The 22,319-nt window shown below is 41.0% G+C and overlaps 2 protein-coding genes and 1 long non-coding RNA gene across 3 annotated transcripts; all 3 read right to left on the minus strand.

Moving 5' to 3' along the window:
* Nucleotides 1-1,308: 1,308 nt before the first annotated feature.
* Nucleotides 1,309-5,962, minus strand: LOC111345671 (uncharacterized). Its single transcript, XM_088740064.1, has 3 exons — nt 4,847-5,962; nt 3,931-4,803; nt 1,309-3,810 (listed from the first exon to the last, which is right to left on the minus strand). The coding sequence occupies exons 1-3, from the start codon at nt 5,960-5,962 to the stop codon at nt 1,309-1,311; spliced, it is 4,491 nt and encodes a 1,496-aa protein (XP_088596190.1).
* A 1,288-nt stretch (nt 5,963-7,250) lies between these two features.
* Nucleotides 7,251-11,818, minus strand: LOC148719095 (natural resistance-associated macrophage protein 2-like). The gene is made up of 8 exons (XM_088740065.1): nt 11,801-11,818; nt 11,419-11,448; nt 10,401-10,472; nt 9,708-9,803; nt 8,743-8,897; nt 8,588-8,654; nt 8,085-8,158; nt 7,251-7,269 (listed from the first exon to the last, which is right to left on the minus strand). The coding sequence occupies exons 1-8, from the start codon at nt 11,816-11,818 to the stop codon at nt 7,251-7,253; spliced, it is 531 nt and encodes a 176-aa protein (XP_088596191.1).
* A 4,583-nt stretch (nt 11,819-16,401) lies between these two features.
* LOC148719096 (uncharacterized) lies at nt 16,402-19,631 on the minus strand. The gene is made up of 3 exons (XR_015993964.1): nt 19,562-19,631; nt 19,131-19,211; nt 16,402-16,639 (listed from the first exon to the last, which is right to left on the minus strand). It is a non-coding gene; the product is annotated as an uncharacterized LOC148719096 (long non-coding RNA).
* Between the last annotated feature and the right edge of the window lie 2,688 nt (nt 19,632-22,319).

A 22,319-nucleotide genomic window follows, 5' to 3' on the forward strand; every position in this document is an offset into this window, starting at 1 on the left:
CTTAGTCACTTGCTTTTGAAAATTCTTGAAATTGAGGAGACGAATGTTGACTTGCGCTACCTTGACCTTTCTAGCTTATATTTGTATTTCAACTGATTAGCTTTCTCTTTGACCTGTTAAAAACTCCCTTGTATGACTGGCTCAGTTAAAACCTTTAACATGATTATCACTACTATTATTTATGATTTATTTTTATTTGCTCATTTATTTATTTATTTCACTGTTGCGTGTGTGTGTGTGTGTGTGTGTGTGTGTGTGTGTGTGTGTGTGTGTGCGTATGTGTGAGAGCCTATACAGTGTCTGTTTAGGTAGTCCGCCTAGAATAGCTTTGCTAACTGCGGGCTACAAAAGCCTTTATTTTTTTAATTTAAAAAAAAATAATAATAAAGTCAATTTGAGTTTTTTTTTTTTGAGTTTTTTTGCACGCTAACCATTTCTTAAGAGAACTGAGAAGACTAAAATTGATGAGGATCAATAAAAAAATGAAAACTTCAGTTTAAAACCAGGGTATAGAAATCCAAGTACTAGATACTAACCAATAACAAAAGAAAAGTGACCTAGAAAAGAAGGTACAATCCAACTAGTATATACGTTACGTGGTATTTTAGACTGAAAAACAACAGAGAAAATGACAGCAGAGAAGCATTAGAGCGACAAGCAAAGATCTGGAACAAATAGCACATTTAGAATCAACGAAACCCAACCGATCGTCCAGCAAGAACAGGGCTCCAAGCTTACAAATTTCAAAGTTGGCCTGCTATTTGATATAATTTTTCGAGAATTTTCAAAACAGTGTATGATAAAAAAGGCTATTTTGGGCATAGTTAGTTAGTCCCCTCTACTAACTATGTTTTGGGCAAATAAGTCGCAATGAGCGGTGTAACTGCCAAAAGGCGTGTCCTTTCGTGGCCGCTTACAGCAATGATTTCAAACGCTCGATAGAGGAAGAGGTTTGAAATTGTATCGGCGCTGTAGGCCGCGAAAAAAGGGCAACTAAACCAGATGTTCTCTCGGTGAAATCAACGATGAAACTAAAAAGCTAAAATATTACAACATGTAAATTATAGCGGACGCGGGAAAGAAAAACAAAACGTATTCCCGAGGGAATGCTAATAAACTGAAATAGAATGCAAAGAATGCTAAATTCTACATCCCGGCCCCCTAAGTGCGAGATTGTACCAAGCGAGTCACTTACATCTAATGAATTACAATAAACTACTGCTAAACCTTAAGTATCAGTGCACTCCATGAAGTCTACTTAGCGAACAAGGTTAATTAAAGGCTAAGTACAAATTAACTAAATGTTTCTCAGTTTTTAGTGTTCTCAGGACATTCGTTTTCAACCAAAAGACAGAGCTTGTCGACGGGTCTTTCGTAGACAGCTGTCTTTGCGAACACTTTCACCCGGCGAACAAAGCCTCCTTTGTCGGGGAAGGTTTCAACAGCTCTGCCAAGCGGCCAGGAATTGCGATGCGACTCAGATGCGACCAGAACGATATCACCAACGGCCAAGTTCCTCTTTGGGTGCACCCACTTTTGTTTAAGTTGCAAAAGGGGAAGGTATTCCCTACTCCATCTCTTCCAGAAGATGTCCGCTAAATATTGCACTTGCTTCCATCGACGACGCGACAGAGAATCTTCTCTCTTGAATAGACCGGGGGGTAAGGAGACTTCCGAATTGAGCCACAACAAGTGGTTAGGCGTCAAGGACTCATTGTCGTTCGGATCGCTGGATACAGTGGTAATGGGTCGGCTGTTCATGATACTCTCCACTTCGCACATTAAAGTGGCCAGGCTTTCGCCGTACGTAGTTTGCTCTCGCAGCAGCGCTTGTAGAATCTTCCAAACGGTCCGGATGCATCTCTCCCAAATACCTCCAAAGTGGGAACCATAGGGAGGGTTGAAGTACCATTTGATGTCCTTTTGTAACAGGGAATTGTGTATCTTTTCCTGATTCCAATCCGAAATAGCGTCAAGCACCTCCTTCTCACCACCAATTACGTTTGATCCGTTATCCGAGTAGATCTGCTTCACTTGGCCTCTTCTTGCAATGAAACGTCGCAAAGCCAATAGGAACGAGTCCGTACCTAGGCCATGTGAAATTTCGAGGCGCACGGCACGGATTGCTAGACATGTGAAGATCACACCATACCTCTTTTCGAGACTCCGCCCAAGACGGACTTGGAATGGGCCAAAATAATCTACGCCCACTGATGTAAAAGGTGGCTTCTCGGCCAGCACGCGATCTCCTGGTAAATCGGCCATCTTCTGTTGGCAAAGTGGTGCCTGGCGGCGACGGCAACTTACAGACTTCCCCAGAACACTTTTCACGGCTGAACTTCCTTGGGTGATCCAGAATTTCTGCCTAATGGAAGCTAGAACGTGCTCTGTCCCAGAATGGCCGCATGCCCTGTGGTAATCGTCGATAATCACTCTGGTAACGTGATCTTCTTTCGGAAGAATAATCTGGTGCTTTGATTCCGCGGGTAATGATGCTTTACGCAGCCGGCCACCAACGCGCAAAAGCCCATCCATAACGATTGAGTCAAGCTTGTAGAGGCGACTACTCTTCTTAACTGGTTTTTCGGGATGGTTGAACTCCTCGGGGAAGGCTCTTCTCTGTACATGCCTCAGAATCTCTTTCTCTGCTCTCTCGATCTCTTCAAGGGTGATGTTCTTCGGAATATCGCGGTCTAAACCTTTGTTTTTACTCGCATTCAGAAGTCTTTCCCGATAGCGCAGGAGCCAGGCAACAATTTTCTTTAGGCGGAACCAGGAAGAACATTTCTGGAAATAACGCAACAGTGGACAGCTTTGCTTGACTAGTGAGGACATGCACACCTTAACATCCGCCTTTACTTCAGGATCTCCATCGAGGACGTTGTTAAATGCCTCGGTCTGCATTGGCCACATGTGTTCGGGCTTCCAAAGGTATTCCGGCCCCATTAACCAACGCCGCTGACTAAGGAAGACGTCGGCTGTCAATCCTCGAGAGACGTCGTCGACGGGATTCATGTCACCACTCACATGGTTCCACTGATGGGGTTCAGAGCCATCACGAATGAGTGCGAAACGATTGACTACAGAAGTGTGGAATCGCCTTGTTTCGTTCTTCACGTAACGTAATACTGCAGTACTATCTGTCCAGAAGACGGACTGGGAACTAATTGGTATCTCTAATTCTGTCTTCAAGACCACCTTGTCCTGCTTGATGGAGATTGTTGCGGCAGACAACTCAAAGCGCGGGATTGTAATCGTCTTTAGGGGCGCCACACGTGACTTGGCACACAGAAAAGAACAGTGGACAGCACCCTCGCCATTAACTAGACGCAGGTAGGAAACCGATCCGAAACCGCTCTCTGAGACATCACAGAAATGGTGCAGCTGGTTTGAAGAGATGTAGTCGAAACCAGCTGGTTTAACACAGCGATCGACGGAAAACTGTGATAGTTTAGGAAGATCGGCCATCCATCGCTCCCAGCGTGCCCTGTGCTCTTGAGAAATAGGATCATCCCAATTCAGCTTGACTCGACATAGGTCCTGAAGCAACCGTTTGGCCGGTAACACAAAGGGTGCGGCAAGGCCGAGGGGATCGTAAACAGAACCGACAATCGAAAGAATTCCTCGCCGTGTGGGCGGTTTGAGCTTAACATCCACTTTGAATCCAAAGGCGTCTGTCTCCACGCACCATTTAACACCGAGAGCTCTCTCGACTGGGAGGTCATCCTTACTAAGGTCAAGACTTTTCACTTCTTTGGCGCGCTCGGCTTCGGGGATGGTTTCGAGAACCCTGCGACTATTGCTGATCCACTTTGTCAGCCTAAACCCGCCTTTTGAGAGTAGTAACCGTAGGTCCCTCGCGTGCTGTGAAGCCTCTTCGACTGAAGGTAGGGCCCTGAGACAATCATCTACTTAAAAGTTGTTTTTTACCGTGCTCAGAACTGCCTCTGGGAAATATTGGCTGTTGTCTTCAGCTGTCTTGCACAAGGCAAAGTTCGAACATGATGGAGACGAGGCTGCACCGAACAGGTGTACAACCATTTGGTACTCCTCGAGGCTACTCTCCAAGTTGCCATCGGGCCACCAGAGGAAGCGAAGATAGGAGCAGTCCGCCTCAGATACCCTGACTTGGTAAAACATCGATTCGATGTCCGCCATGAAACACTTGTAGTCGTCGTACAAGTCCTTGTTACGCTGAAGTTTCCTCCTTAGCCAGTGAGCGCGTTGTTCGACCTGCGGTTTGTTGTTCGGCGCTGGTGCTTCGCGAACTTTCAAAGGTAGCGCCATTTCATAGTGACTATCTCTCAAGACTATGGTACGCTCCAACTCGCTGAGGAAACGAAGCTCTTCTGATGACATTTCAGGTTTGTCATCAGCGCTGGATTCACTTAAACCACTGTCGTAGAAATTATTCACCATCTGATGAAATTCAGGGTGAGCCTTGATAAGGAAACTGGGAGTGCGTGAACCCTTGCGAAACCGCCCTAAAGGACCGTTAACCACCCATCCCATACTTGTTCGGGAAGCACAGGGACCGCCGTTTTTACTGTGCTTCACTTCCAAAGGATCAAATACCGCAGGGACATCACAGGCTACGAGGAGGCCTATTTCGGCATCAACTTCAGGTAGACATACTCCGCACAAGTGTGGCCACCGGTCAATGTCACCCTGAGTGGGTATGTCGTCCTTTGAAACGGGTATTTCTGGTCTCGTATAAAGTGCTGGCAACTTGATAGACACATTTTCGTCCAAATCCGATTTGACAAGACCTTTCACAACGAAGCTGTCAATGACTGTCTTTCTCTTCCAAAGTTGTTAGGGAAATCTGATTTCGGGTACCATTTACCCCCAGCTGTCTCATCAAGGACTCCGTGAAAAATGAGGAGGAGCTACCGCTGTCCAAAAATGCGTAGGTAATCACAGGAGGACCTATGGATTTGAACCAAACTTTGACTGGAACCGCAGCCATGCCTATTCTTGAGCGGTCTAGATTAACCATTCCGTTACGAACGCGAGGGGACTCCTCCTGCAGCGAGGTACTAGCGGAAGGAATGCCAGTTAGTCGAATCCTTGGCGCAATGTTCTTATGAAGAATTGTTGGATGTTTCTTCGTGCAGTTGGCAACCGTACATGTTTTCTTTTCCGGGCATTCCTTCAACATATGATTGGAGGACAAACAACCAAAACAGAGGCGCTTTAATTTCAAGAACCGAATCCGTTCTGGATACGGGAGGCATCTAAGGGCCTCGCAGGCGTCTAGGGCGTGCCCGGAATTGCAGAAGGAGCATAAGACGTCCTCGGTAGGATGAGTTGATCCAGAGGGTGGCGCACGAAGAGGTGGGCTCTGGAGATCGCCTACTTGCGTAGCAAGACTTGTTCTACCTCTACCGGATCTATTCTGCTTATCCCTCCGTTCATTCTTGGGCTTTGTGTCTTCAGTAATCTTTCCGAATACGGGATTGGCGATTACCCTTGCTTCATTATCTACGAATTCGGCAAGGTCACTGAACGTAACAGATCTTCTCTCAGTTTCTATTACATTATCGGCTAAACGGCGCCACGTTGTTCGTAAATTGAATGGCAACTTCATGACGAGCTTTTGTATGGTGTCAGGCTGCTCGAGCTTGGTCCGGTATTTGTTGCATTTCATAGCGTTTTTGCATCTCATGAGAATGATGGAGAACTTGTCCAGAGAGGCACTGTCCTCAGCTCTCACTTCGGGCCAGTTTAACGCTTTGGTTTCATAGGCAGTCACAATGCGATAATCGTCACCAAATTTCTTTTCTATCAGCCATCGGGCTTCCTGATAACCCCTTTCAGGTGGAAGGTGATGGCACGATCGAACTAATTCTTTAACATCACCACTAGTAAACTGTTCAAGGTAATACAACCTCTCAGTACCACTCGAGGTTCTAGACTCAATGAGGTTTTCAAAGGCTCTCACAAAGGCGCCATAGTCCATTGGATCACCATCGAAGATAGGAACCCTTTGCTAGGGAAGACTGCTTTTCTTCTGCTGAGTCGCAATCATTTCCACGATTTTGTTCTGCTGTTGTTGCAGCGCGTTTTGACGGTGATGCAGCCCTAGCATTTCGTGAAAGGCCCTCTCACTTGGTGATGTCGACGCACCAGAGTATTCATACTCGTTAGCACGTTCATTCCTGTTAATTCCTAGCGAAGGATGATGCCATTCTGCTGCTTCGGGATTTAGGGTAGAACAACAAAGAGCGACTGATGAATGACCATTTTCTTCAAGTCCGATAATAGGTGCTTGAACCTTTCCCTCACCCTTCTTGGACTCTAAGTATATCGGATTCGGCACAAATGGACGCGGAACAGCTTCCATAACTGAAGATAACACTCTTTCTTTAGCTTTAGACTTAGCGAGTTCGGTTTCAAGTGTAAGACGTTCCTGTTCTCGCTGCAAAAGTAACCTTTGCTCCTCTAACAATCGTCGTTTCTCTAGTGCAGCCACCTCCGCTTCGAGCTCAGCAATACGCGCCGCTTCCTTTGCTCGTGCGAACACTGAGGATGACGTACCACTCCTGTTTGAACCGCTATGACTCGAACGTTGTGATTTCTTTGACGAGTATTTAGTTGTGCCCCGAGAACCGATCTAACTCGCTGAATCCTCAGGATTGACCTGAGAGTTCAACCTGAGAAGCTCCTCTGATCCTTTTATCCACTGTTGAGTTCTTTGATAAAAGAGGTCGGCCCGCGAAGACTCTGAATTTAACTGCTCTTGACATCTTGCTACGCTAACGTCATCCTGAAGATTCAACGAATAGACTACATGAGCTTCTTTAAACCTGTCAACAGCAGCTAGGAAACCGGGCAACTTTTCCTTTACGAGATCAACGTTTTCCTCGCTGGATAACAGCGCATCAATTTCGTTTCTCCTGGCACTAACTGTAGAAAGATAGCCTGATCTCTCATTCTTGAGTCGGCGAAGCCTTTCGAGGAGAACGCCTTCTTGATCCAGTTGTTTACTCGGCTTCCTAGGTCGAACGCCATCCCCGTCACCAGAATCTAAAGCTTTATCAGCGCCAATATCCATTATCTCCTCAATGATCTCTTCAAGGGTTATCATTATCATTATCCTTTATCCTTTTTGCATAGTTATCAATTTACATAGTTATCAATTTAGTTTGAATCCAAGAGGGGTGAGGGAAAGGTTCAAGCACCTATTATCGGACTTGAAGCAAAGCCAGTTGGAGAAAATGGTCATTCATCAGTCGCCGTTAGTTGTTCTACTTCTCTGAAGTTTGCCTGGAAGTTAATATTACGCAAGTCATAAATGAGATAAATATTAATATCATAGAGATGGGTCAAATCAAAATTCACCACATACTCTGAGACAAAAAAACCATATTGATCCCAATAACTACAACGGATAAAAACCACGCTACACCTTGCATCACCCCAGGGATGAAAACAACAGGACGACATTTAAATGGATTTTAATGAAAAACTAGAAGAGCCAAAAAGAAATACAGTCCAAATGGTATCCGATGATAAAAATCGCTAAATGTCTTATTCTATGCTCTCAGTTTGTTTGTTTGTGACGAACGAGAGAGAAAGTGACGCATTTTCGTGCGCTTTTTTCCTAATTACCTCCACAAACCAAGAACCCGCAAAGCTTAATTCAAAAAAAGGATTGGCTATAATTGTTCTCATTTAAAACGCTGGTAGAAGTCAGTCAGCATTGACCTAATTCCTTCAAAATTTAAAATACCACCATCTCGTCAAAAACAACACGGACGTTGGAGGGTAACCACACTAAGGCCGAATTAGCTGCCACATATTTTCCCTTCAATTGCTTACGAGAACTCAGAGTTTCATCAAAGTAACACCCTCCGGATGATAGGCTTGTCTCACCACCTCGTGCTGGATAGTGTACTGAGAACAATTTTTGCGCCCCACCTGACACTTACAAGTAAATTTTCCACAGCATTTATTAACGAATGGCCCTCAAGGCCGCGCTCTAGATTAGACCCTACGGGATCTTTTACACGGTGGAAATGGTACAGCATAGTATTCAACAACGCATAGAAACAATACAACTTAGAGACAGTTTAGCATACCTTCCATTCTTAAACGTTCCCATAATGGCTTTATATCCCGTAAAATGCAACACAGGAATCAGAGAAAAAGAGAGCTGGCAAGATAAGAAAAAGTCCTCAGCTTAACAAAGTTCACGAGCGTCATTCTATAGTTGGAAACATTTTTGACTGCCATCGGTGCTTCTACTGATTAAAAGCTTCCTGTTCTGCGATTTACTCATCAGAAATCTAGATGCTGAATCACTTTCTTTTTTCTCCAAACCAAACAAAAGTTGCTACCGGAACCACGTCACAGTTCAACCATTTCATCCCTAAGATCTCAAAAGAAGTTCTCTGTATTATCTGCCTCACAATTCTTATGATATTAGTTCGGAAAATTTGGTATTGGATCAACTAATAAATCCTTATTGATATTTGTCTTTATTCTCATCACTAGTCTGCTTCATACTGTACTGATATTGTAAGGAGAAATTCTGTCTTGGTCACTCAGGGGCAGTTCAAGGGTTAAAAATAGTTTTTCGGACCCTTGTGTTTTCAATTGTAGTGGAGTTCTTTTCCATCCGTAAGTATCCTTGACGTAGGTTTTCTACCCTGACAAAGCAACAATTTAAAGGTTTCCTTCATGGTAAGATTGATAATATCGCAAATGCGGCTCGAAACTATCTCAGCCACAACTTACCTGCAACCCAAACTCTGTAGCACATTAAGGAAATCATTAATTCCAGTCAGATCCTGGACTCCTTCCTTAAAAGCCACAATAAGGGTTGGAGCAATGGCGATCGATCTGGTAAATAACACTCGCTTCCATCTTGCCCAAGAGATCTTCAAGAATCCCTGCAGTGCATAAATCAAATCAAAAGGTTTTCTCTTCTCAAGGAATTATCAACAATCGTTGACATGCGGGCAAGCACAAGTTATTCCAAGTTTAATGTGGTAAAAATCGCTTCCTACCTCCATAGCAAACTGGAAAAAAAAATGATGCCATTAGCTTTCAGCAGAAGAAGGCGAGAGCAAATTCGACGAAAGAGCCCTTAAGATGAGTTCCAATTGAAGGTCCAAGGTTATTGAAGGAATCGTTTGGTTTTTGTTGACTTCGCCATGTGATTGGTTGAAAAAACTGACGCCAACCCCACAACCAAACAGATTAAAAAATAACACCTACTGCAACAGGGTCATTCGCCTTTTCCCGCGCTTAAAAGCAGTTTATTCGTTTAAACTTTCTTTTTGATAGTTGATCGGTTCCATGAGAAATTTTCTTACCTGTGATTGTCAAAAGCGCAGTTATCCTAAATATGACCTATTTTTAGATCAAAAGGACGATATTTTTTGAGGATTGACCACATTGACGGTAGCCTTTCTGAGTGCTTACTCTAACGCTCAAGAAACACGATGGACACTTTCACCTTTCCTTTGTGCGCCATGCTAAGCATAAAGCTCCAAAAACAAACAGACAAACTCACAAAACGCAAACGTGTTTTATTTTTTTATGAATCAAACGCTCGCCCTCATAGTGCCTCCCGGTTAGCTCAGTTGGTTAGAGCGCCGGATTCACGCACGAGATTAACGTGTTGTGGATGTCCTCCCCAGGAGTGGGAGGGGTGGGAATTGGCCCTGAAAAGCCCCTATGGGGAGTGGTCAACTAACGTATGTATGTATTGTAGAACTTTGACCAGCTGCAAGAATTCCAATGCCCCAAATATACAACGCTGCTTTTCGAAACATGCATCCGAGAAAGACACCCTGAAAAGATACACGGACAGGATTTTAAAACGATCACCACTACACTGCAATAATTAACGACTTTCCACCGAACGAAGTGTGGGTGGTTAGTAGTGGAGTATTTAACCAGCCGCAATGCGTCAAAGTAGATATGCACCGCTAGCCACCTATACTGAGGTGAACATTTCTTTTAGAAAATATCAAATCATTTAGATAACATAGCACAAAAAGATGATTTTAACTCACTTATTCCTGCAAAGATTGCAATATTTTCTGGCGCACACTCCACCCACGTTGCTCGGGGTGAATAACAAAGAATAGTCGGAGTTCAAGCGGCCAATCCGAGCGCACCTTTAACGCTATCCACTGTTTTGGTATAAACTAATCGCTACAATTAACAACTTCAACTAATGTCTTACTTATTAGTACACCAATAGTTCTTACCCCTTTGAAAAGGTCTCCGTCGATGGCTATATTTGATAAACATAGAGAAATAAGAGTTCGATATTTTCTGAGTTTAGAGATTAAATTTGACAGATCAATCAAGAAACACTTTCACCAAAAGTCTACCTAATGTTTGTATTTGAAAAATTAACAAAATTGTTCCAAGATTCTTACTTTAGGATCTCCGATCTTGTCCACATCAAATATGTCAGCTTGGCTTATGCTGCGATTAAGGCATTTGTGATACTGAAAAGAAAAAGATTGTCAGAGTTTTCATTAAGAAATGTGGTAACACGAGAATATTGAAAGTAAAAGGGAAGGTACTCACAATGATATCAAGCAGCTAAGTGATGAAAATAACGAAAAGTGTCTGTTAGGGAGGGGGGGATTGTTAGTTGATCAAATACCAAATTCTTCCAACTAACACTATAAGAGTTGCAATACAGACAGTATGGAGAATTATCACTCAGATCTTGGGAATGAAAGGGATACGCGTTTGCTAATTGTTTTTAGTGTAATTCGTACTTATTTCTTGTTTTACGTTTTCATAACTTCTTTGTTAGTACTTTTTTAAGTTTACATAGACAGGTAAAAACGAGCGATAAGTAAGTTTGTTAGCGTTTTTCCTCGTCAGTTACACCTTTTTTGCACGTTTCTCATACCGCACGTTATTTCGCGCTCCTTTTGAAATAAGCCAGTTTCGTTTTACGCATGATCGCTTTTTTAAGTAAGTTTATCCACAGTCGCGCTCGGCACAGTTCTCTGTTTTAGAAATATTCCACTTATTCGCTATTGCAGTTGTCACTGTAGATAGTTTTTCCATTTTGCTTGGCTTGTACTCTTTTTTCTGTTTATAATTTGTTCATCTTGGTTAACTTAGATTTTATTTATAGCTTTAGTTTCGACCCACTGCTGCTGCCAGGTAACAAATAGACAAATTTCGCAGTTAGACGAAGAGTGACCAGCATCTAATTTCTCCTTACAATACCATTCCAAAATGAAACATTAAGGTTGCGAGAATAAAGGAAATGATCGCAAACTAAGGAAGCTCCTGATTGTTAAACAAGCTCTCCTTGTCAGCACCTTAGAAAATGCATAGAGAACAGTATGGAGAAAATGAGTACTGATGCTGGGGTGTGTGGGGTTGACCTGCGAATGTTGACCTGTGAATGTGCTAAAAAATCTTACTTACCACTTCTCCATACGTCCTTTTATAAAATGCCTACAAATGAAAAAAAGAAAAAATGAGAATGAGACCTTCGATCCACAAGATGCCCCGCCTCTTTCCCTTTCTTCTAGTGTTTTGCTTTTCTTTTGCTTGTGTAATTGCCTAAATTGTTTGAGCCCTTCTTGCGCAATTCGATTGGGACGTAAAACGAGGATTACTTGGTAATGTTTTCATCAATTTCTGGAACAACCACTAGTAAAAACAAAAAGGCTTACTCTAAGAAATACTGCGACCACGAATATGTTGATGATTAATGACACGAACAGTACAATGGCCGGAAGGAAAAAAGAAAAGAGGAGAAGGTTACATATGATGACATCGTATATTACTGTAAACAAGCAACTACCACGGCTCCCACAGACATAGTCGGACTGAAACAGTGTTGAAATTAATCCAGGAATGGAATTGTTTCGATTGTGAGCTTGTACATGTATACAGCCTCAAAAACCAAAACTAAGGCAATTTGATTGATTGAGAGGTTCTTTAGTACTGCGGTGATCTCGTTGGTGTGGAACACTTCTATCACCTTAGAAACTTATCATAAGCAAAACTAAAGACCTTTTCGAAAAAGCAAACCCAGTGCAAAGGCTAAAATCATAATCAACGAAAGAGAACTAGTATTAAAACTGTTAAAAGCGCGGGAAAACGCGGCTGCAAAAGTCACGATTGTTTTCTGTCTTGCGTGTGATTGGTTGATACGACAGCTGTTACTAAGGATACTAACATGGTATTCATCTTTCGTGCACGCCTCGATACGATTCTCAGACAAAGCCGTAAGATGTATTCCATCACTAAAAAAATGAAATCATGGTGGAATATTGATGTCCCTTATTCCGTGGTTGAAAATATAAATCAACAATATAAACCATCGAATTAGGGGAATTTATTACCTGATTCAATGAAATAATACATATTTGCTTTTTTCACCGCCTTGGGATTTTTCCTGTCTACTTCTCGAGACTGCAACAAAGAGAAAGAGGAAAACGTTAACGATGAGCAATATTCCAAGAATTGTCACCAGACGAAGGTCATGGGTTCAAATCCTGTAGTGGCCTGAATTTTTTTCAGGTCATATTTCCATTACTACATAAGTAGGATTCATTACTGGGAGGATCGCTTTCATACATTTCAAAGAGACTGTTATTAATTGGGTTTCATCGACTAAGCTGATGAGGTAAATTGGGCACCGTACATAGTTTCTTCGCTCTAACAGATGGCTAACTTTCAAAAGAGCGTTAGCCCTCGCCACCCATCGTGAAGAGTTCAGAAACTATTTACGATGGCCAATTCACATTATTAACTCAGTTGAAAACTGAAAATCAAATCGTCTTGTAATACACTCCACCGTCACGGCACCACAGTTACCTGTGTCTCTAGAGATTGGTTGCAAACCACCTATAGCTCGTCATTGTTTCACTCAGCCTTTTGTTATATCAAGGAAGCCGCTTGATTGTTTGTCGTGTCATCCCACAGCACAATAAGTTTAGGCTTATTTTTAAAATAACACTGCAATTTTATCATCACGAGCAGCAAATTGTTTAAAACGTCCATTTCATGGACCATCTCTTCTACTGAGTTTTAACCGCTAATCCCATTTCGGCAGGAACACTGTGAGAAATTGGAAAAGTTTATTTTCGAGCATCAAAATCTTACAATTAAACTTTATTTATTATATAGATACTGATGAAATACCAGGATTTTTTTTTTTACTAAAAACTCATGTCTTCATCGCGCGGTGAAGATACTATTTTTATCTATCACGTATGAGGATATTGGTGTCGCCATAGTTACTAACATGATAAGCCAATTACAAGAGACTCATTACAGATTCTTTCTCTTCTTCATTAGAATGTTGAACTTTTGGAACCGAAAATATAAGTATTATTGTCTTTATTTCTCCTTTATAACTTTGTATCCGAGTTTCATAGCATTTTTGTGAGAAGTATTTTCGACAGGTGACTATTCAAATTGCACTATTTTGCTATTTTGATAATGAATAAAAAAAAAGTTGTTTTATGTGGAAATTTCATAGGTATCTATAAAATAAACAAGACATTACATGGCCACTTGTGGATACAAATTTTATCTTCTCGCACTGAAAGTATCTCTTACCAATGAGCGAAGCGAACTCGTGAGAGACACAGCACTCGAAGTTAAATTCGTATCCCCAACCGGCCATGTAATAACCTCTATATGATGCTTCATGGCTGAAGAATTTTTTTTTTTGTCGTTAGGTATCTACTTGGGACCGTTGAGATCGTATGATTTTATTTTTATTTCGGGAAAGTGAATAAAAATGTTCTGTGACATTCAATTACTTCTTTCTTCAAGCGTATTATCATTGAAGTGTCACGTTATTTTCTATTCGATGCTGGCGTTTCTCTTGTGTTATCAACAAGAAAAAAAGCTAGAATCATGTGTAGTAACGATCTTTGTAAGTTAGCTGCAACTGAACTTTTAACACCCTAACATCAGTATGTGTATTCTCCATACCGTTTTCCATATATTTCCTTAGGCGCTGACAAGAAGAATTTGGTTCAACAATCAAGAGCTTCATTAGGTTGGGATCATTTCCTTTATCCACGTGACCTTAATGTTTGATCCAAGAACATCATTGTAAGGAGAAGTTAACTGTTAATCACTCTTCAAAGGGTTAAAAGGAAGAATTAAAATAAAAAAAGACAAAAGTACACATGGCTCTTCTAAATAAGCAGTCGCATTAACAGGATTGAGAAGGGGTCTATGTATGTGATTTGACTCCGTGCTACGGAAAACCGTTCAAGGAAAATTATTTGTGCTTTACTTTGATTATAAATTTATTACTCAAACAGCTCTGATGTAGCTCATTGACTCTGATTGTTTTGGAAATTTTTTAAGAACAGTAAAACTTCCTAAAGGAGACATTCTCAGGACCCAGGCAAATAGAGATTGGTTTGTGTTTGTCTAACTCTAAAAAAAGGCCTTGGAATGCGCTGGACGCGTTATTCCAAGTACCTATCTAAAGTGTCCAAAACACGAAAATTATTGTTTATCAAGCACTGCACTCTCACAAGTACATCAGTATATTTATTCAGCTATAAGCCGAGCGGTTTTAACAAAAATTAAAGCTAGACTTAAGCGAAATTTGAGCCAAAGAAGGAGTTCAGCTAATAATCAAGAGTTTTCAAAAATAAAAACTTAAGCGTATTTAAGCAAGACCAAATGGGCATGTTTTTATTTAGAAGTCGAACTAAGTCGAGAGTGCGACTGGACAGAAGTCCGCCGAACCGCTTTGGCGTTTCATCCATGTTAAAATCCTCGACAAGGAGTAGCCCCGTCCCTGTCTTCTCTTGTTGATAGTCCCTGTCTTCTCTTGTTGATATATTGGAACAAGTAATTAAAAAGACGGTGCTCTGAGTAGATTTCGCAAACCGGAACAACTAGTTGTACATTTACATAAAACTACTGTATCACGTGAAGTGCTCACTCAATCGTCAGTGACATGTTGATTGGTTAAGGTGTCCTCTTCATGGAAATTAAAGGCGGGCTTTCGGACCCAGAAAATGTTTCCTTTTCCCCTGAATAAAGGTGACAAAAGTTGGTGAATGAAGGTATCCCCTGATCCAGTACCTAGGTTAGACCGTGTAACTGTAACTAAAACAACCGCGTGGCCGTGGAAGGTCTGGGTAAGAGATTAGGTTCCACCAACAAATTCCTCCAACATATAAGTGTCCTTTCGAGAGATTAACAAATGCATACGTTTTAGAAACATTTCTCCGGGACCAAACTTGTGTCCCTTGAATGAAGCCCTTTCCACAGCGGAATGATAAATGAAAATGCAAACGCTTTTGAAGGATGAAAACCAGCCGCCTTGCACCCTTTAAAAATGTCTGTATATTTAGCATTCACCCATCTACTGACCTAACATGAATTGAAAATTTTTTTATGACCGAACTTGTGCCCCTCCAACACTCTTCCCTCTCGGATAGGCGTCCCAAAGAAGAAGTCCCAAACGTATTGCTGTCTGAACATTTTGAGCTCTTTCGTGAATAAACTTTATTCAGTATACATTAGAATTTATTAAAAAATAAAAACTATATTGCACTTTGTCTTAACGGCTAAGAATGCATTTTGTCACGGTAGCGTTCACGATCAAGGACTGGAAGAAGGATTAATTCAAAATCAAGGCAACATTTGTGGGTAAGTTTGTCCCTCTTGTTACTTGGTTAAAAAACTATTCAATTAAGTGTGCGTTTCTTCCTTGTTTGTCTCCAAGCTGTTAATACTTAATATTTATTATAGCACTACCTAACATGGTCTCTAAAATCTCTGTCTTACTTTTAATCTTAAAATATTGCCTGGCTTTATCGTGAAATGACATTAAATAACAATGCGTGACGAGGCCTTCTGATCGAGTTACACGCTCCTCAGTAGTACATTACACAACCTTTAATAGCTTCGTCCCCCCCCCCCCCAGCCAAACAAACTCAGAACAACGTCAGCGTGACATGCAATTGGAAATAGTATTGTCATCTTCTTGAATGCTGTATTGAATCGCATCAGGTCTTTTCAAAAACTGCCAAAACCAAAATAAAAACAAATTAAAATTTGAAGGGTACTCTTTTTCCTACCTATTCTCTGTTAAATATCGTTGTACATTCACAAATCGCACATGTTGAAGTCAGCGTATCCTTTTGAGGAGTTTGGGGAGGGGGGGGGGAAGGGGAGAAGGAGGAGGAGAAGGAGGAGGAGGAAACCAGTCAAACGCCAGCGCATTTGCCAACGCTGTGATGGCTCGGCGCAACGATCGGCGCTTGTTCTCAGGCTGTTATAACCAGGTTTCCTTTCACACTCACCAGTAAGTCGAGGTGTATTACATGCGTATTATCTCTTTTTTTTTTTTTTAATGCTCAAAACAAACGAAATGGCACATGAACAGAGCAGTCTGTCTGTCGTTCTTAACAAAAGCTTACAAAAGTACCACAATTTACGCCGTGCTGTTAGCCAGTTGAACGTACAGGCTCAAATTCTCAGAGAAGTAATCTCAGTGATTAAAAAAAAAAGTGACAGTCGTCAATCGTTTAATACCAGAGGTTTACTCCAGTAGATTTTGAAAAAATAGCTAACTTTCTTGCTAATGGAATATCAAAACACCATTTCATACCTTGATGAAATCCAAGAAGGTGAATCCAAGCGCAAAATAAACCTATAATAATAGATCACAAAGCCTTTATTATTATCAATATTTTTTCAGGCCCTGTCCATTCGCATTCTTATTAAACTTTCCTTTCTCTTAACGTAAAATAAAAAAAAAAACAAACAAAATTATGCTGTTGTACATTTGAATTCAATCCTCTCATCCACAAGAATTTTCGAATGGGAAGTCGTCATATATGACGACCCATGGGTCCTGCAGAAGCCTCTTTGAGTTTTACTCCAGGTTTACTCTTCCTCTTCTTACCAGGTTTCTGTTGATCTTTTAAGAAACTACAGATCTTACAGTTTCCAGTTCGTTTGTGTGGAGGCCACACATTGATTGCAAGGCATGTGCCTCTTATTAGAGCAAGTTGTAGCACTTGTGGCATAACTTGGGAGGGAACATGTCAAGGTCATCTTTACGAACTGTGACACCAAAGGCTGTAAAAATTATCTCCATCTTATCAGCGCAGAGAAAACTGTTCTCGTGTCTTTTGCCTTCTAAAGTCGCTGTCCACAAATTCGGCAATTTTTTTTGCAATATTTTTCGATGTTCAGAGAGACTAAAGGTAGCCATCTAAATGTATAATCTGGATTTGTTTCACGGTAGCCCCGAGTTCAGATCCTTAGCCACGCTTGTAAATAGCCAACTGGTTTGCCTCCGGCCGGTTGGGGTTCTTAATGATGTTGTTAATGATGTTATGTTCAATTTAGACCATTTCTTTTATTTGTTTGCAAGGACCACAATGGAACCTACTGGTTCACCAGTAATTGTGTAATCCTATAAAAAGACTTTTTTTTTTTTTTTAATCGAACCGAGTACCAAATTAAACTTGGACGTAAGCAACGCAATACTAAATTGACTCAAGAAATGTTTCGAAATTCCTTTTTGTGACCTTTCATTGCTTCAGAAGGGTACACCCTTTGGGTTTTTACCTTGTTTCAGGAAAAGGTGTCTATTTATCTCTCTCGATCGGTTTTTCAGGGGAGCGGGAACATTTGCAATCTTGTGTTATTGCTAGGAGTGCGTTCAATTTGAAGAGGAAGGGAATACTCGCAGTAAAACCATGTGAATCATGCCAAGAAGAACGATTTACCCACCAGATCAAAGAAAAAATAGTAACATATAATTAAAAGTTTTATTGTCCCTGATCGTGATCGAAATTTCCACCGAAAGAAACGTCTTGTCCGTCCTTTCATTATTTCTGTAGCTTCCCGTGACAGATCGATAACGTACACTTTTTGGGAAGGAGATCACATGCATGTTCTGCGACTTTCTTACTCATAATAGGTGGTCGTGGATATTTTCGCAGTTTGTCATACATCTTGTGTTCTTTACTTAGCCCATGGGTGAGCATGATTGTATCAAAAAGATAAATTGGCGTAGTTTAGGGGAATTTGTTCGAGGTCAAAGAGGAAATGGACGCTATATTTACTATTTCGGTGGTGAAAAGTAATCGCGGATTACACTGCTCAAAACAATTCGGATTAAAACGTCTCGGTACAGAAACTTGCTGCAAAGGAGAGATATAAAGCCAGAGTTGTTTCTTTATTGACAGAAGTATTCGAATCAATCAGAATCTTACCTGAAAATAAGAAGACCTCTAAGAGGTGATAAATCATTTCGCGTCAAAACAAGGTGCCTTTCAGCCGTCGCATGGTTAACTATCACGCACATGCATTATTTCCTAGGCGAACATTAACCAGAGAAGCAAAAAGCAATATGTGCGCATAAGTTGGCTATCTCCTTGGACTTTGCGCATATACTTTTTGTGACTTAGTTATCAGTGGGCTCTTTCTTGTTTAGCCGTTCAGCGTACATTTTCAGCGGTTTCAAATTGAAAATGTAAATCTGACATGCGCGAACTAAATTTCCACTGGCGGGCGTTTTGAAACAGCCGTGCCACTACACTACGTCATCCGTCCAAAGTGAGAGATGGACGGTGAGGGAGATCTCTTCTTCAGGGGGCGTGGTTGATTGAGTAGGTACACTGAAACTAAAACTCTTTATTCGCACTGTTTCAATACACCATAAAAATCTTCCCAATGGAGACTGTTGTTAAGTAGGTGGCCCATAATATATTGGTAATTGTTTTTACCGGATAAGCGTGGTTAAAAGGCCAAATCGCAGACGATGGGCGACTCAAATTGATGAAGTCTCCCTTACAGCCGTTATTTGATCTCGTCACGCAATGTACACTCTCTCCCACCAACGGGTAATCGGCCGGAAATTATGGTACCCGATAAAATACGAGCTGTGATTGGACCAGTAGTCTTGGCGCGACTGGCTCAAAAAATATGAGCCGCGCTCTGATTGGCTACACTTAAAGAAAGGAATGTGGCTCCGATTAAAGCAAACGCCGGTGGGGTAAAGTGCGCGTCACGTGAAAAGAACAGACAATGGTGGTGTTGGAGTCTAAAATCGATGAGGATAAACAAGAATTGAAAACTGAACCTCAGCTTAAAAACTGGGTGAAGAAATCCAAGCACAGGATACTTACCAATAACAAAAGAAAAGTGACGTAGAAAAGAAGGTACAATCCCACTAGAAAATAGTAGCCTGCGTTACGTGATATTTCGGACTGAAAGACAACAAAGAGAATGACAGCAGAAAAGCATTAGAGCGACGGACATTCCACGAGCAAAGATCTAAAACAAATATCATATCTAAACTCTCATGTTTTTTCAAAACGAAACCCGACTGATCTTACAGCAGGATCAGGGCTTCGAGCTTACAAATTTCAAAGTTGGCTTACTATTTTATATAATTTTTCGACAATTTTTAAAACAGTGTAGGAAAAAAACAATGTCATATAGTGCAAATAATTCGCAATAAACGGACTTCTCTTACGTTTTCCTGGAAGTTAAGATTATTACGCAAGTCGTAAAGGTAAATATTAACATCGTAGAGATGGTTCAAATCACAACTCACCACATACTCTGCGACAAAAAACATGTTAATTCCTATAACAACGGATAAAAGCCACGCTACACCCTGCATAACCCTTGGGATAAAAACAAAAGGACGAGAATTAAATGGATTTCAATGAAAAACTAGAAAAGCCAAAAAAAAATTGTCCAAACGGTATCGAGTAATAAAAGTTGCTAAATGTCCTACCTATTCCAGCCTCTCAGTTTGTTTGTTTGTGGCGAGCGAGAGAAAAAGTGACGCATTTTCGCTCGCTTTTTTTTTAACTTGCCTCTACTAACCAAGAACCTGCAAAACTTAATCTAAAAAAAGGATTGGCCGTCATTGCTCTCATTTTAAACTTTGGTACTAGTCAGTCAGCATTGATCCTACTCTTTCAAAATTTAAAATACCATTAGTTTGTCTGAAATAACACTTGGACGTTGGAGGGTAATCATACAAAGGCCGAGGTAGCTGCCGCATATTTTCCCTTTAATTATTTACGAAAACTTAGAGTTTCATCAAAGTAACACCCTCCGGGTGATAAAGCTTGTCTCACCACCTGGTTGTGGATAATGTACTGAGAACAACTTTTGCGCCCCACTTGACACTTACGCGTAAATTCTCTACGGCATTTATTACAGAATGGCGGAAATGCCTCAAAGCTGCGCTCTATATTAAACCCTACGGGATTTGTTACGCAGCGGAAATTGTACAGCATGGTACTAACCAGAGTATAGAAACAATACAAAGAGACAGTTTAACTTACCTTCCATTCTTAAACGTTCCCATGATGGCTTTATCTCCCGTGAAATGCAACACAGGAATCAGAGCATAAGGGAGCTGGCAAAGATAATAAAGGTATTAAAAAAATTCTCGAGCGTCACTCAGTACTGAGTTGGAAACATTTTTAACTTCGATCTGTGCTTCATGATTGTTACATTTACAACTGCCAGTTCTACGAGCTACTCATCAGAAAACCAAATGTTAAACTCTTGTCCTGTTTTTTTTTTTCTCCAAACCAAGCAAAAGTCGCTTCCGGAACTACGTCACAGTTCAACCCTTTCGCTCTCAAGATCTGAAAAGAAATTCTCCTTACTGTCTGCCATACACTTATGATATTAGTTTGGAGAATTTGATATTGGATCAACTAATAAACCCCCTATTGATATTTTTCTTTATTCTCATCACTTGTCTGCTTCATATTGCATTGATATCGTAAGGAGAAATGCTGTCTTGGTCACTGACGGAAGTTAAACAAGGTTTTACGGACAAAAGTTTTTTTCCCTTGTAATACATATATCTTATTGGACTTTTTGTTGTGAAGTATCGCTGAGTATTTTTACGAGTTGTGCGGTATTTTGACGAGCCCGTAGGGCGAGTCAAAATACAAATAACGAGTTAAAATACTCAGCGATACTACACAACAAAACATTTAATAAGTTATTCATTATCCAACACGCCAAATTGTTATTTCAGCGCGGGCGAATTTCGCGGATGTTTGTTTACGAGGAGTGCGTGACAGAAGTATGCGAAGCGGAACGGAATTGGCGCGTTGTCGTGTTGCTGTTTCTATTTTCTTCAATAAATGAAGAAATTTCCTTCAATTCTTCGCGTGCGCGACGCGAGAAAACCTGTCTAACCGGTTCTCTGGAGTACAAATACCGCGTGATATTTGTACTCGTCTATGGCGTTATTTGTACTTTACGGAGTGCAGTCGGATAATAAATGTAGTTCTTTTCCACCCTTAAAAGTGATTTTGCATTGTATTGTTTGGCTCTTAATTTTCTTTAATTCTATTGTTGTATTTTTATCAGGCTCTTTCTGAATGTTATAGTTTCTGAAAATTGCAAGTGTTGATCAATGTTTTTAAGATACAGGGCCCCTAAGGAGACCAGCCTTGGAGCTGAATGAGCTACCCTGTGTAAAAAACTTTTACTTACTCACTACTTACTTCCTTACTCCTCTATCCATATCCGGCCTGTTTAGCAATCAAGAGCTTTATTAGTTGGTGATCATTTTCTTTATTCTCGTGACCTTAAGGTATAATTCAGGGGGGGATGTTATAAGGAGATATGGGATGCTTGTCACTCCTAAGTAAAAAACATCGAAAGCATCGAAAACAAATAAATAACACGCACACGTAAAACCTACCATTTTTCCACACCACCTTGCCTCAGGAGAAGAGGTTTGAACCAAGTCTACGGTATGGAAACCTTGACAGCATGCCGGTTAAAACATGGCTTTTACGAATGCGTTTATGCCCTAAAATGATCTCACTAGCACTTTACTCCATGCTGCCACTGAATAGTATTTGTCCTTCATCGTCCGCCTCAGAAAACCGCCAGCAGAACTTCTCATGCGTTACCCTTTATGCGAGGATTCCCCGACCTCCCACAGATGACGTAAGACGACAACACACGTGACAGCAGTTCTGAGAAAGACGCAATCCTTGCTTCATCGCGGAGGCAGCGAAACTCATTATGATGAGGTCGTGAACACATGTTCCAAGGAAAAGTAAACGGTTGACTTCAATTCTAGACTTGGATGAAGTCAATGAAACTACATAAAAGAAGCGACATGCATTCCATCGACTTTTCTCGTTGATTGATGCAATATATATGGCTTGCGTTATTAACCAAGCGTGAGGTCAAGATCACGGCTGGACATTAGCCTAGTTATTGCTTTTTGCATTTTTATGGACCGAGACGAAGTCGAAGTCAATAAAAAATGCAAAAAAATAACGAGGCTAATATCCAACCACCTTGACCGAACAAGCTTG

This window comes from Stylophora pistillata, chromosome 12, assembly GCF_964205215.1.
Source record: "Stylophora pistillata chromosome 12, jaStyPist1.2, whole genome shotgun sequence".
Classification (NCBI taxonomy): Eukaryota; Metazoa; Cnidaria; class Anthozoa; order Scleractinia; family Pocilloporidae; genus Stylophora; species Stylophora pistillata.